Here is a 16877-nt window from a genome sequence, read left to right on the forward strand (position 1 = left end):
CATTTAGAATGAAACTACACATGATCTGTGATAGAACTTTGATTTACGCAGCATTAAGGTATTTTCTTTTGCTTAGGAAACACATCTCTTTGCCACGTCTTCGCATTAAAACGTCCCTTTCCAATGCGCTCCTAGGGTAAAATCAGCCTATCTTTCCTGGGGGGGGGTAGGGGGGAGAGGGTTATTCATGGGTAAGATCTATTTCTGAAGACACTGTGGAAGCAGTGTGAATCTCCATAGGTGTAGCCAAGAGATAATCTACCTAGAGGAAGGAGGCCGGAAGATGATTGAGCCCTGCTGGGGCCCACCCCCCACACCCCGACAGTCCATCCGGCCTTCTGCTAAGAGCTATGAGAAGCTTCAATAGCGCCTATCCCCGCCGCGCAAGCGCGCTCTCCGTCCCTAAGAACAACCTCCAGCACCGCCCTCACTGCACCTGCCAGGTCACAAACCTCTTCCTACCCACTCCCGCTCCCTTCTGGAGGCGCAGGCTTGTCTCACATTGATTGGTCGGAGCCCACGAGGGCACGTCCAATCAGCATCCCTTCCTGCTCAACCTATTCCCGCTCTTCCCGCCCCGCCCACTCTGCCCGCCCCGCCCTAGTACCTGCTTTCTTTGTGACTGGTGTGCGCCCAGGTCACTCAGTGCGGCTAGGAGAGGTGTGCAGAAGCGGGCAGGAAGGAGGGTGAGGGGGCGGGGCGGGGGGCGGGGCTCAGGTGTCGAGTCGCGCCGCCGGGACCTCGACGGGGGAGGGGGCGAACGCGGGAGCCTGGCGGGGGCGGTGGGGAGGGGGTCACGCCGGCGACGTCGGCAGCGTGAGGTTTCGCGCGTGAGCGGCGCGGGGCCTGGCTACCAAGCTTTCCTGGCCGGCGAGCAGGTCGTCGACGCCGGCTCCGGGAGGAGCCCGGGAGGAGGGAGGTATCGTAGTCAGAGGCGTAGTCGACTTCGTCCCGGCCATGGAGGAGGCGCAGCCGCTGCCGCATCACGAGCTGCCGCTCTGCGACAGCCTCATTATCTGGGTGAGTGTGAAGGGGCCGAGGGGCCTGGCTCTCCGCAGGTGAGTCTGTGGAGGAGCGCGGGCCATCAGCTCGTGGCCAGGTGCCCAGCCTTCCGCACTGCTTGTCGCCCTTGACCTCGAGAGTGCCACCTGCGGCGCATGGCAGGTGTGTGGGTGCGTGTGTTTGTGTCCAGCGATGTGGGTGAAGGAAGCTCTGAGGGTCTGGCCAGAGGGTACAATCTGGATGGTGGCCCTGGCAGCTTTGACAGGAGCCCTGCCCATCCCCTTACCTCTTCCCTCTGTTTTCCTCCCTGCCTGACCCACACCCCAAGCCCTGAACTTTCTGGTTAACCTACTCTCCTGACCCCTCTGATTGGTAGCCTTCCTTTGGGGACCTTTGCATTGCTTGGGAGTGAAGACCTGACCCAACCTCCACCCCTAACCACCTTGTTCTGGTTAGACGCAGGTGGCTAGCTGTTTTAGCTCCTGGATTGGTGCAGCTTTAGGGCTCTAGGGCGTTAGATTTTCTAGAAGCCGCTTAAAAGATATTTCCGTGTTATTTCCAGTGTGGAGAAAAAGCTGTCTTGGGAGAGTAGCTCCTCCCCCCCCCCTTTTTTTTTCTCACTGGGCCCTCTCCCTGTCCAAATAGCATTTTCTTTAAAGGAAAGGATTTGTCATTTCCGTGTGTAATTTATCCGTGTTTACGATTTGTGTTCAGTTGTGCTGGCTTTCGAGAAGTAGGATTTATTTCCAGATTTTATAATATTCCAGTGAACAAATTATCTTATCACTTGGAGCTGCTTAGATATCATCAGAGAACTGATATCATGGTAGAGTTCTTAGCCCATTTTCAGCAAGGATGGTGCTTGATGGCTGACAAGGTGATGTTGATGATGCTCACCCCCAAACCAGTTGTTCAGTTGTGTGCCAGGGAACGTGTGCAGAATGGTATGTAAACAGACTGGACCAGGAGGCCTTAATCTGTTGATGAGATTCCTTAGCCATCTTTTAATGCATGTAATCCCAAAGTATTGAGAAATCTGAAAGGCAGAGAAACTCATCTTAATCTGAAAGCTTTCTGGAAGTGTATGAAGTCTATTGGAAATAACTATAATTTAAAGCAATTGCATGCTGGAAGTAAATAAGTAGAATGCAAATATCTCAGGTTTCTGAATTAAAAGCAGTTTGCTAATGGTTAATCTGTGTTTTCATTTAAAATAGGAGATTTGGGTGCTATATTTGAGACTGTCATGAAGTAAGGCAACATTACTTTTGATGATATGTTTTATTAAAACAAGTGGCTAATTAAAGGGTGTTTCCTAATCTGTTCCATTGTGCTCTAAACATCATCTGACTGAAATAGTAATCTTTGTCTTTATGATGTCATCGACTTCAATGTGAGGTGGTGAACTACAGGATTTTCTTGAACTGTATTGTGATATTTTGTTATGTGACTGTATATATTCTTTTAATTTATTGACTTCCTACTTAGTATAAAGCTCTGAGGAAGGCATATATCATTTTTAATTGGATCAGTAGGCAAAGCTGTGTATAATTACAACGGAAGGCAAAATTCTTTAAAATTTGAAAAAAAATATTATAAAACAAACAAGAAATTGTAGATGACAGTGCCATCTAACAGTAATGTCTCATTTGGCTATAAATTGAAGGGAGTTAAAAGAAGATTCACATTTGTCAGGATATCCCTGGCCTCCTAATGTGCTAATAAGTAATGGTATGTGTTAAGGAGAAGTATTGGAATATATATAGTAAAAGAAAAAAAAAACACCATATGATAGGACCATATCATGACAGTGAAGAACTTTGGGAGTAATCATTCTTTTAGTACTAGAGCAGTGGAGCTAATGTTAATAGAATCAGAGAAATCATCAAGAAAATTTGGTTAGGCAAAGGGGTGCCTCTTTTGATAATTTTTGAAGGGTTGTATTTTATGATTTGGAACTCTTCTTGAAATATTTCTTAGAAATGTACTGCTCCTTAGCAGAAAATTCAGGGATAAAGAATAAATGTGGGCATTATTTGCATAATGGAAGAAATGTGTGAGTTTGAAGAAGTATTTGCACGAAGTTGACTTTGATTTTGCTAATTAGTAAACTAATTAGATTAGTTTACTTTTGTTTTATTTCAAAACATTATTTCTGTGATGTTGGAAATTTATTTCTTGTATTTGGGCTTTACATTCACCAGTAATAGTAGGGCATTGGACCACACGTTTCAAATGATTCTCTTGGTTCTTGTACATTTTGTCAAGCAGATGAAGGGGGAAAAAAGTGCAAAATAAGTAGATTACTAATCAATCTTGCTGAAATGAGTAGTTAAAGGAGGAAAATATGAAGACGAAGTTGATTTAAGATTGAGCTTTTCTTGGCTGTCAGTTGTGAAAACTCAGTTTCTGTGATGTTTATATTAAAGCAGCTCAGGAACAATAATTCACATTATTTTTACATTTCTTATTATTTGCTTTATTTGGAAATGTCAAAGAAAGCAAGGTAGTTATTTGCTAGAATTTTGTATTTTATGATGGACACCTGTGGAAGCCTACTCTGTCCTTTTTGGGTCACTTATTAAAGAGACTTTTGCTTCTTTAACCCTGTGAAGAGTCCTGTGAAAAAGGATGCATTCACTTTTGTCCCTCTGCTTCGGCCTTACTCCACCCACTGCACTTTTAAATTCATTCACTGTTCTTCATTATAAAGTCTTTCAATTTAGCCAAATGAAATTATATTCTCTGTTATTTACTTACTTTGCAGCTATTTTCAGAACTTCCAGGAGACACCCCAGTGTTCATGGCAATAAGGCAGAGAAACTGATCTTAATCTAACATAGAGGGCAAGGAGGCAACTCCTTAGCATATATATTTCATTTTTATATCTCTTTACTATTTTGCCTAATATTCTGTGCCTCTGAAATTGTCCTTTTAAAATCATGAATCATATATATTTTGTAAAAAGTTAATGATTTGAGTTTTAATTTACAATTAAAAGCTAGTGTGTAAGTAGGAAATTTGAAAAATGGGAGCTATGGTTTATTTTCCTTTTAAAGATAGCCTTAAGTCCTGTGGGTTATATTCATAATAGATAACTCTATTGCAAAATTTTTCTGATTTTATGTAGCAGATATTTCATGTGTTCATCCTGTTCCCTCTTTCTCTAAGTCAACATTACACTTATTTCTTTATGCATTGCTCTCCATTTTATTAACAGGACCGTTGCAGGAACTGATCTCCTTGACCAGAGAATAAAGCTGCTTTGAGTTACTATGATAGTTCTCCAAAATATATAAAAGATGTCACTGTCTTCCTTAGTACTCTCAATTATTTTTCATCAACCAGAGAATGTTTTCAAAAATTGACATGCATAAGAATCACTTAGGAATCATCTGATTTAATATGTCTATAGATTCTGATAAATATTTGTCCTAGACCCCCACACTTTAAGAAACCCTAACTCATACCTAAGTGCACTAACAGCTATGAGCTTATTATTTGTGCTAGCCAATATCTAAGTATGTTTGCTATTTCATTTAATTTTACCAACCATCTTGTGAGAGAAACTGTTAAGATGATGCAACTAAGGATAAAATAAGTCCCAAGTTTCTTATCATGACCCCTCTTGCATCCTGACTTCTGCTGTTTCTTTAACCCTTTGATTGTTGCCCATTTCTGTCCTCCTTTGTACTACAAATACATGTTCCCTAAAAATACCATTGCTTCTCATGTATCTATAGTTTTATTATATTCCTACGTCCTAAAGCTCCTTCCTGAAGCCCTTTCTTTACTTAGAAAATATTGTATTCAGTCCTCATGTCCTTCCATTATGAATCTTCTCTAAGAATTCTTTTCTAAATGCAGACCCGAATTAGATTAGTTTATTTTTGTTTTATTTAAAAACATTTTGTGTATACTGAAATCATGAAACATTATCTGAAAATGATTTCCATCTTTTCCTTCTCACCTTAATTCTTGACTGAAACTACTTTAAGTGTAGAAAACGGTGATTTTCTTTTGTAACCCCATCCTGTACCACAGTATCTTATAGAGTAGAAACTCAGTAAAGTGTCTCTGTGTACTTCAAAAGTAACTGTGGCTGTCTTTATCTGCTTGTGTCATTGTATTAGAGTAATAGAGACAGACTTGTAGTACCTCAGAAAACATAGAGCCTCTTTTGGTGAATTATGGTTGGGAGAGAATTCTGTTGGTTTATAGTAGTTAAATTGGTAAACTTAGGAAATTACAAGTGAATAGTGAAGGAGATGAATGTGTGTGGAGAAAAGTTTCATAATATGATTAGATTTCTAGAAAGCATATTATCCATCTTAGCTTTGTTATAAATTGCTTTCTGAATATTTTTCTATCTTGTATTTGCTTTTGTGAAAAAATGTCATCATTCTACTTCTCTTTTTAATATGTGTATTAATGTTTAGTACACAGAAAAGTTAATACATTTGAAAAATTAGTCATATCTAAAACCAAACTGGATGGAAAAACTTGTCATGGTGGATGGGCCCTTGATCCCTCATGCTATAATGCTAATTATTGATAATAAGAAGTCCTATTTTATTTCAGAGTTTATGAATAAACTGTAAATAGTTTTAGGCTTGACATTTCTAGCCTGTGTTTTCCTATCAAATGATATAAGTAAAGTTTTTAACTCATGAGTGTTGTGTTATCTTAAAAGTTCTTTTTCTGATATTCTCCTGAAAACAGATTAAAGACTAGAGTTGTGCAACTGGCTTTGTATTATTCAGAAGCTCTGAATTACTTACACATGGCGTGAATGCATCCTTTACTATATTAGGCATGATTTTATGAAATGTTAAGTGTTTATATTTATAAAAATATTATATACCCATAGAAATCTATTAATATAGCTTCATTTGATTGGCAGGGTCTGTTTTTAAATAAAAAGACAATGTTTAGCTGTTTTCTGTTTATTCTATAACACTATTCTATAGGGATAATGAAGCAGTAATGTCATTTGCTTTATGTCATTTTAGCTGCAGACATTCAAGACTGCCTCACCTTGTCAAGATGTTAAACAGCTGACTAATGGAGTTGCCATGGCACAAGTTCTTCATCAAATGTGAGTAGTGATCAAACTTTGCCTGAAAAGAATTGGAAATCCAATACTAAGGAAGAGCAAACACCTAGACTTATTCTAAAGATTATTGAAATTTTATCCTGTTTGATGATGTATTCAGACCTATGGTACCAAGGAATCTTTAAAACCAGAGAACAGTTTGCCAGGTTTGAAAAGTTTAACAGTTTGAACAGTTTACTTCTTGCTTATTCATGGAGATACATCTTAACTAAATAAACGATTAACATTCTTTATTCAAGAGATCTTATTTTAAACTTGTTCTGGACTTGTTTGCAAATTAATAATAACTATAAAAGAAAAAGACTAAACTAATGATATATTTGCTTATGATATTCCTTAAACTTGTGATATTAACATTTTAAAGTTTCAGTTTATGGAAATTGTTATCATAGAGATTACTGAAACATAAAATACTGTATTTAAAAATATTAAACTTTAAAATCTATGAGCAATGAGTTTTTATTAATATTTTTATTTATTTCTGAGTTTTTATTTTTATTTCAATAGTAAAATAATGTATGAGTGAAATCTGAAGTCACAGATTTTGGGCATCCTCAACTAATAAAGTGATTCTGTGTGAACTAGATCCACTTATATAATTATATCAAAATTTCCTAATATTTGCCAAAATAAGGGTTCAGTGTATACTTTGAACTCTTACTAGGACAGATAGGATCAATTCTGTACTCATAATTTATTAATTGATGAACATGATGACTTTATATCAGCTTACTTTGAGATCAGAATTCTATCTCTGCTGTATTGTTTTATTGTCAGTTATTATTTATTTAATCATTACTACCATCTTATAAAGGTTTGCTGTAATTCACATTAATGGGTTTGCAAAAACTCTGCCTTTCTCAGAAAAGCAACTTAAATGATATTAAAATCCTAGTTATTTGGAATCTTCAGAATAATCTTATGTGAACATACAGATTTTAGAGTTAACCCAAAATAAACATTTTGAAAGATAAATACTTAACGTTTTGGACAATGGAAAGAGAGTAGCAGTCATTATAAAATATGTCTTACCTCTCCTGCAAAATATTTCTTAAATATTTTATTTATATCCTGGTTGATTTTAAAATTATTTAACTGGTCAGAGTCAACAATCTCAACATGGTCCTTTCTTGATGATTTTGGAAAATCATCATTGTTTTTTGTTGTTAGAATATACACCTTGATTCCTCTTTGTGAGATATATTGTGGTTGGTATGAACGTAAGACTAGTGTTTACTTATTTCCACAGTGCCATCCAAAGATGTCCTTCCTTTCTTTCTTTCTTTCTTTCTTTCTTTCTTTCTTTCTTTCTTTCTTTCTTTTGTTTGTTAGTTGTAGATGGACACATTATCTTTGTTTCATTTATTTATTTATTTTTATGTGGTGCTGAGGATCAAACCCAGTGCCTCACACATGGGAGGCAAGCGCTCAACCACTGAGCTACAACCCTAGCCCCCAAAGATGTCATTTCTGTATTATTGGAAGCTTTTGATAGCTCTATTAGATTTATGTCATGAAATAATAGAAGAGACCTATTTTTTTTTAACCATGATTTGATGTATATGCCTCTTTGACCTCCCGTCCTCTTTAGCATTGCATCAGGTAAATAAAATCTAAACTGTATCTTTTGTCAACAATTCATTTTTTTCCCTACAACCTGTTGGGTTCTGCTGTTACTGCCAATATGCTGTCTGCTTTTTCTTGTTCTCTTTTATCTCTTACTGTCTTCTAATAGCTTTCTGCAAGAAGAATAAGTCAGCCAACCATACAACTTTCTTTATTCATTTACAAATGACCAGTAAAATACACTTACGCCTAAATCTCTCTTTTTGTTGATGTTGTTTGTTTGTTTTTGCTTTTTTTTTTAACCTGTTTTTATATGTTACATGTCTAAGCCTTATCATTCAGGGGATATTTTATACCCCTTTCCATTTTGGAGCTTTTCAGAAGCCTGAATGCTGAGTAGTGAGACTTAAAGCATACATCTTCCCTTGGTTGGATCACAGTATCAATATCCCTGTTCAGAGGGCTAATTTTATAATATTTCTTTGAACGTTGCAAAGTACTTTATATTTTACAATTTGTAACAGATGTTATTGGTGACTCATCAAATCACAATAAAGGTTGTTACTGAAAGTGAGAAGAGAAATTCTGCTTTTTAAAGAGGTAGCAAAATTATAATTATTTATGGTGAGCCTTTAGGCATATTAGATAGATATTATTATATATAGATATTATTATATCTAGATATGCTTCTAAATAATAAACTCTTGAAAAGTGGTGTTCAGGCTATGAAGACTTAGATATGAGGAGTCAGGGAGTTGTTACTAGGGTTCTTCAGTTTCTTAATTATTATCCTGAGTTTGAATATATAGTAAGTATCTATCTTTTAAAAATGCCTGTGGAAGCTTCTATTATTTAAAAAACACGTGAAGAAAAACTGTAACTACAGTGGTATTAGTTTTTTTCGGCTGCCATAACAAAGTACCACAAATGGGGTGTCTTAAAACAACCAAAATTAAAAAAAAAAAAAAGCCAAACAACAACCAAAATTAATTCTTGCATAGTTCTAGAACCTTAAAGGACTAAAAGTATTAGCTGGGCCATGCTCCCTGAAAAGCCTCTAGCAGATCTTTCCTTCCAGTCCAGCTTCTGGTAGTCTCAGGCATTCCTTGGTTGGTGACAGCATAACTTCAACCTCTGCTCTGTCTTCAGGTAGCCATCTTCCCACCATGCCTGCATTTGTGTCTCTTCTCTCATAAGAGCAACAGTCATATTGGTTTGGGACCCATCCAAATTCATCATGATTTCAATTAGCTTGATTACACCTTTGAAGATGCTATTTTCATATAAGGTCATGTTCACAGATACCAGAGGTTAGAGCTTAAACATATCTTTTTGGGGGACATGGTACTACCTCCAAGAAGTGTGAAGAATGCATGCCACTACCCAAAAAGAACGGCTTAGTTTTTCACTTAAGGAACCAGATAACCTCTATGCTTGTTACTATTGTCTTTGGATATTTTTTGCAAGAGAGAGGAGTGAAAAAGAATGTTTAATATTTAAAAACCTTAATCATCAAGCATTTATTTGTTCATTCAGAAAATATTTGAGCATTTAATGTGATACAACGTGATAACCAAATCTTAGTAATTACTAAATACATCATTATATACCCCATTATACCCCATTAGATAGATTATTTCATTAAACTTTTAGAATTCTATGGGGTAGATATTATTTTTATCCTCAGCTTATACAAGACAACAGAGGTGTAGAGAAGTGTCATTGAATTTTGGAAAGTCAAATAATGAGAAAATCTGCAAAGCTAGGATTTGTATCAGTTTGGTTGGACTCCAAAATCATTGCTCTTAATCAGCTTTAATACTTGATATCAAGTATCTTGAACCCCTTTTGATAGGTTTTTAATTTGGAGTATTAACAAAATGAAAGTTCATATGTGTGTGTCCAAAATACAGATCACATTTTGCTGTATTGATAATCACAGAAGGTTTTTTGATTATTGAAGAAAAAATAGTCTCAGGGTATTCATTTAGGGACACAACTATTATTTATAGTAACCAGTTAGATATTAATTACTATCTGAATTTAGTTAATAAAATTGTTGAAGACAAATATCGTGGGTGGAGTTAAAAATTATGTAGTGTTTTTTAAAACTTAGTTTTATTAGAAAATAACTGGATTACATTTTACTTAGTCATTTATTCCCTTTCTTATTTGGTGTTCCTTGAATGGCTTTGAAGTTCTAAGAAATATAAGAAAAGCAGTTCATTGTTAGGGGGACAAGAGGTATACAGATGTGGCAAAGCAAAACAAAAAAGAGGAGGAGGAGGAGAAAGAAAGAAAAGTTATATCAGTTATTTCCAAAGATTTCTGAGGTTGAATATCAAGTTTCATAGTGGCTGCCATCATAATTGTTTGAAAAGGTGTGAATTTGCGTGTAAGAAAGAAAGTAGGAAATTTATTCTTATGGAGAAATTTGGAAGTATTTCTAAAGGATAGAGATGATTTGGAATGGAAAGGACATGGAAAAATGTAAGATAAAAGGATGATTATTTTGAAAAAGCTAGATAACAAGAATAGATAATCTTTAAGTTCAATTTCTAAAACTATTACAGCGTAAAATCACATACTTAGATGTGTGTGTGTGTGTGTGTGTGTGTGTGTGTGTGTGTGTGAAAGAGGTTTATAGTCAGGGTTCTACAGAGAAGCAGGACCAATGAGGTAGATGTCTGTGTGCATGTGCATGAGTATATACAAACAAACACACAAACACATACACAAATATTTATTTTAATATTTTGCAAAGACTTGCATGTCCAAAATCTGTGCAGTAAATCAGCAGACTGGAGACCTGGAGAAGAACAGCCAGAGTCATTAGTCAGTCTGCTGGCAGAATTTGCTCTGTCTTGAAGTGTTTCTTGAGGCCCTCCACTGATTGGATAAGACCCACTTAAATTATGGAGGATAATATGCTTTACTTAGTCTACTGATTTTAAATGTTAGTCTTATCTGAAAAATAAATTCACATCATCAAAGATTGACCAAATTTCTGAGTATGGTGGTCCAGCCAAGTTAACACATAAAATTGTTCATCACAGCTGGTCTTTTTTTCTAGGACGTTTTTATTACTTAGTCTAATGAAAAGGAAAATAATATGATTCATTAAATTTAGTCATTTCAAATAAATACCTGGTTAGCAGTTCATAATTTTATTTTTAGCTAAGCTGTTTTGGTAATTGTAGTTTTGGCATTTGGAAAAAGTTGATTAAAACTAACATAAATTTACTCAAAATAGTTACAAATCCCAAATGAATGAGGTGAAAATGGTGAAGCCATTTTTTTGTTTATTGCATGAAAGTGGTATGTTCTCTACTAGAACACATAAAGCAGAATGATTTCAGAAAGGCTAAGCACAGTGCTAAAAGTTTTCAGTTTTGCATATTGAAATTTAAGACGCAACTTTGGGAAAGAACCTCTTTTTTTCCCCTTATATTATAGCTAAACCGTCCATCAAGTAAAAATTTAGATGAGACTTTTAAGATCTCTTTAGCACTAACATTCTGTGATATTATAGCTTAAACTGTTAGTCTTTATCTTATTCTTCCTTGAGTGTAATTATTTGTGCTCTTTATTTTCTTCCATTAATAGCTATTATTTCTGAGTCAAAATAGTAAATTATTCATTTTCATATTAATCTCTCTCATCTCCTTGCTCAGAACAAGGATCCAAATATTTGTCTAGAATGTAATCTGTTAATATAATTACAAATAGTTCATTATATGCAGTCAAATGTTTTCTTTAAAACCTTATTAAATATATAGTTTTTGCATAGCAGTTATTTGTCTTTACCTTCAATATCAATGCATAACTTTACTCCTAATTAAAGCTAAATTTGTTTGTAGATTCCTCAGTTAAATTCATTTTATTCCTTTTTCACTCAAATAGCTTCATTTTGTGCTTCACCATGTACTAGTCACCTATGGCAAATTACTTTCCCTCTCTCATCCTCAATTCCCTGAATAGGAAGTCTGAGAAAAATAATATGTCCTTTGCCAAGTTACTGTGATGTTTGAATAAAATAACATGGAAGAACATCAAGCACAGTTGTGCTTAATATGTAGTACTCACTCATTAAAATGTTTATTTTCTTTTTACCCTTCATGGGCGGTATTTTAGACCTTCCTGTTAGCAGGGCCTCGTATAAAATGTTTAGTACATGTTTGTTAAATTTAAGGTGTCAATGACTTAAATAATTTAGTGTGAAATTCTTTAGAATCACAGAAAATTTATTGGGTTCATTTAAACCTTTCCTGATGGCATGAAGAATAAATTTTAAGCTGTAAAGTTAAGTTCTCTGATCAGTTTGGTATTTTTCATGTAATAAAAGCATTTTAACCTTTAGCTTTTATATTTTTGTTTTAGTGATATAGCTTGGTTCAATGAATCTTGGTTAAGCCGAATTAAAGAGGATGTTGGGGACAACTGGAGAATAAAGGTATGAAGAATAAATGGGAGTAACACCTTATTCTAAATGGTGGTCCTAAAATTTGCACAAAACTTGACTAAATCCTTTTTAAAAAATTAACTTGTGAGTGCATTTTATTGTTTATAGCTTGAATTTTGGACACACATATGCTGTCATGTAACTATCATCATAATTAAATATAAAGCATTTCGATTAAATAAAAATATGCACTTAGATTTCTTCCCACTTAATCTTCACCTCCTTACCCTATGTCTGGCCCCAAATAGCTACAGATCTGCTATCTGCTTTTGTAACTATAGAGTTCATTTCTAGAATTCCACATAAATGTAACCATAGAATGTGTACTATTTGTGCCTGGTTTCTTTGACTCGTTATGTTTTTGAGACTCATTCCCTCGTTCATATTGCCTATATTAGTTTTTTTGAGTGTGTATACTATTTTTTTACTTTGATGTCATCACAGTTTATTTAGCTCTTCACCTGTTGATGGATGTTTGAATTGTTTGGGATTTTAGCTATTAAGATTATAACTGCAGTGAATATTCACATATTAGTCTTTGCTTACAAACATTTTAATTTTTCTTGGGAAAATTCTTGAGTGGAATTGCTAAATTTTATAAGTGTATTTAATCTTAGTAGAAACTGAAAAAATGATTTTCTATTTTAAAAACCATTTTTCTTTTCTCAGTTTTGTGTCTTATACGGTATATGTTTCACATAAATTGTTTTATTTGTTGGCATATAATTGTTTTAAACAAGCTGGGCATGGTGGCATGCACCTGTAATCCCAGCAAGTTGAGAGGCTAAGACAGGAGGATTGCAAGCTCAAGACTAGCGTCAGCAACTTAGTGAGACTGTCTCAAAATAAATAAAAAAGTAACAGGATTGGGAATGTAATAAAAACATTTTAACCTTTAGCTTTATATTTTTATTTTAGTGGTATAGCTTGGTCTTTTATATGTATATATAGCTCAGTGGCTATCCCACACCTCTCTAAAAACTGTTCCTAACTACTATGCTAATAATATGCTAATGACCATGATCTTTAAATGATGCATGATCTTTCTTTGCTAAAATTAGTATGTTTTAAAAATTTTCTCCTTAATGTCTTAATGTTTTTCAGTTTTGTTTTTCAAATAACTGTTTTCTATTTAATTCATTTTCTATTTGATCTTTCTTATTTCCTTTCTTCTACTTAACATATGTTCTCCTTTTTCTTGCTTTGTTAAGTGGAAGCTTAAATATTAAATTTTAGGCCCTTTCCTCCCCAAATACTAAACATTGCTTAAGCCAAATCGTATGCATTTTAATGTACTATGTTCTGATTTTCATTCAGTGTAAAATATTTGGTAATTTCCCTTGTGATTTCTCTTTTAACCTATGGGTAAATTAGAAGTAGATAGTTCAAATTCTAAATACCTTTTTAAAAATGGAATGAGTTCTAATTTAATTCCATTTTTGTCTGGGAACATACCTGCATCAATGCAAGAAATTTTTTTTACATTTACTGGGACGTATATTATGACCTCTATATATTGGTAAATGTTTAATATGCACTTGAAAACAATGTGTGTTTTTTAATTTGTTCCATGAATGTGGATTATATCAAAATTGTTGATACTTTTGTGTATGTTTTATATCTTTATTTTTTGTTTAATTATTTTATCAGTTACATAGAAAGGAGTCCTTAAATCTCTAAAGTTGATTGTGATTTTGTCTATTTTTTAAAAAAATTCTGTTTTTTTTTATATTATACATTTTGAATTTCTATTAGGTTTATTGCACGTTGTATTTTTGTAATTTCTTGCTAAAGAACTGTACCACAATGTTTTTATCAGGGGAAAGTTTTTATTGTCTTTCACCTTGGCATAGATTTCTTTCATTATTAATATGAAAAAAAATTTATTTCATATTCTTTTTTGTTTCTTGTCACTTTAGGCTAGTAACTTAAAGAAAGTACTTCAAGGAATTATGAGTTACTACCATGAGGTATGAAAAAGATCTGCCTTCAAATACAAAATGCTATGTGATAATTATATTGACTCTGAGAAATGACTTGGCTTTTTATTTGTAATATTTTATTTTATTATAATTCACAATCAAAATATTGCCATTTTTAGAGAACTCAAACTTTGTGAAAATTATTAGGTTTAAAGTTTAAATATATTGTATTTGCAAAAAACACTTTGTTGATGCTATTTAAATTATTTTTTCAAATAGAATTTATTGCTTAATGATCAACAGTTTTGCCTTAATTTTGCCAACTGGTTTTGATAAGTAATTATTGATTTGTCATTTGTTAATTTATCTGAGTTGTTTCATAAACCTAGTTATAATTAATTTTCCTTTTAATAGTTAAATGTTGTAAACTATTTGTAGCCTACATAAGTGAGTGATATGTTGTATTATTTTGATTCTCCAGTTTTTGGGGCAGCAGATTTCTGAAGAACTTATTCCCGATTTAAACCAAATAACTGAATGTTCGAATTCTGTGGAGCTTGGGAGGTTGCTACAGCTTATTTTAGGTTGTGCGGTAAACTGTGAAAAGAAGCAAGGTAAGTAAAATTCAGTCAACTGAGGAATTCTACTTTTAAAAAACTACTTCTGTTGCCAGCATTTGCAAGGTTGCATTTAACTTTACTATTTAATTTTGGCTGAAAGCACCTTGAAATGTAAAATTGAGATCTGAAATCTAGCCCTTCTCTGCCATTGAAAAGCTACATATCTTGAGTGTCCTATATGTACCTGGATTCTGATATTCAGTGGCTAAATTAAATGTATCTTAGCATGCATAAGATGGTTTAAGTATCTAGTGCTTGGTTTAATTAATCCAGTTCTTAGAATTTAAGTAGATATTCAGTGAATTGTACTTATTCACCCAATAGTTTATATTGTACGTAAGACCCTGAGGTTGATTTAGTTTTTCATAAATAAATATTCAGTTACTAAATTATAATCCAAGCTTCTTCAGATAATGTTCTCCTGTTTTTTTAGAAGAATACCTGTCCAGTGTATCATGATAAGCAGTCTGATAATATAATGAAATTGTTGTGTTATATTTGTATGTTCAAACGTAGTGATCAGGTATCCTGCTGAGTAAAAAAATATCACTTATGGTTACATGAAATGAACAAAATGATGAACTGAGCAGACCCAAATCTCCTTCCCTGTGTCAGTCTGGGTGGTGACAGTTTTGATGCTGATTTTCTTTTTCATGATTTAATATAAACTTGGTCTTAATATGCCACCTTTATTGAAGAATTTTGGTTGCTTAATTTTGTAAAAATACTTCAAGTCAAGATTTTAGAAACTACATTCAACATCATCTAACTGATGAAGGAAGGATAAAAAACAGAGTAGATTCAATAAGAATTAACTCATAAAGGATAAAAGAAAATGACATGTAATCAATGGTAGTTTATCAACTTAAAAAGAGATTAGCTATCAGAAAACTTATATTAAGTTGCATCTCTTTATATCTTTTCATATTCCTCTTTATCATTAAAGTACTTTTTTGGGGGGCAAGTAAGTACTTATTTATAGACTTTTATTCCTCATGAAAAATGTCAAAAGATCTCTTATTGGATATTTTCATAAAATTGAGGGATATTTGTTTATGGAATTTTAAAACTTTCCAGAATATTTAGTCACATTCTGACAAGTAGTAATTCATGTATAACTTCAGTAATTGATACTCAAGCTGTAATTTTTCCTGAAAATGATGATTTTGTTGTATCCTGCAAAGTTCAATAAAATATGTAGAATGTTTATAATGTAGTTCTAAGTACCACTGAGCAATTTTGTCTTCATATTTTAAAAGGAAATCCAGTATCTGGATATACGGATGAAAGTTTAATAGGTAGTAAATATAAAGAAATAGCTCCATTTTGTTATTTAAAAATCAGGACTATCTAAGCATCTAATTGGATTTAGTTTTGAAAATGTCTGAATTCTCTTTTTAAGTGTGAGCAAATGAATGGAAAATCTATTAGTCATTATACTAAAATTTAAAAACAAATCACATCTAGGTTATAAAACATCCTCCACACTTTTGTACTTTTGACATGAGACGTTATTTTCAAAATGATTCCAAGGTGTTACAACAATCTCAATCTTAAAAGAATGAACTGGTTTGGTTAAAAATTCTCTTCTTGATGGGAAAGGGGATTATTTTTATGAAGATTTCAGCAGACTTGAAACAATTCATTATGTAGAAAATCCATGGACAAGAAATAATTCCATGGTCTGTGCATGCCCCTTAGCACTTAGTGGTCAGGTGCATACCAAGACCTATCAGACTCTATTCAAATCTTGGATTCACAAATGATAAGAAGATTTGGAGGACTTTTAGAAGTTTCCCAGAAGAATCATTAAAGCAATATAAGTATTAGAAAATAACAAGTCTTTGAAGTTTTAAAGTAGTTGTTTTAGCTGGAGGACATATATTTGAAGTGAATTTAAAACTGCAAATATATTAAGGGCTCTTTCTTATGTTCCTCGTTTCCTATTGGGACAAATTGCCTTGACAATACTGCATGTGCATTTGTGGGAAGGTGAAAGGATCTGTTTGTGGTGAAATTTTTAGGTTCTGAGCAAGTGTTTACCAGAAGGCTGTGTAAGTCAAGTTGGACGCCTTCCTAGAGTGAAGTAAATAGGTGATAAATGAAACATTCTGGGCCTAAATTATTTTGAAATTAATTATAATTTTTTCCTTTTACCTTGTAAGAAAATTTGAGAATTTATTCTATGG

General features: G+C 33.8%; 1 protein-coding gene across 1 annotated transcript in view; it reads left to right on the forward strand.

Annotated features, from left to right (window-relative positions):
- The first annotated feature begins 957 nt into the window (after positions 1–957).
- The window catches only part of Hook1 (hook microtubule tethering protein 1), a 58992-nt gene continuing 43072 nt past the window's right edge, over positions 958–16877 (forward strand). The window contains exons 1-5 of the mRNA XM_026382482.2: positions 958–1020; positions 6015–6100; positions 12065–12137; positions 14066–14116; positions 14550–14682. Coding sequence (XP_026238267.1) covers positions 958–1020; positions 6015–6100; positions 12065–12137; positions 14066–14116; positions 14550–14682 — 406 coding nt within the window. The remainder of the gene's footprint in view (positions 1021–6014; positions 6101–12064; positions 12138–14065; positions 14117–14549; positions 14683–16877) is intronic.

This window comes from Urocitellus parryii, chromosome 11 (genome assembly GCF_045843805.1).
Source record: "Urocitellus parryii isolate mUroPar1 chromosome 11, mUroPar1.hap1, whole genome shotgun sequence".
Lineage (NCBI taxonomy): Eukaryota > Metazoa > Chordata > Mammalia > Rodentia > Sciuridae > Urocitellus > Urocitellus parryii.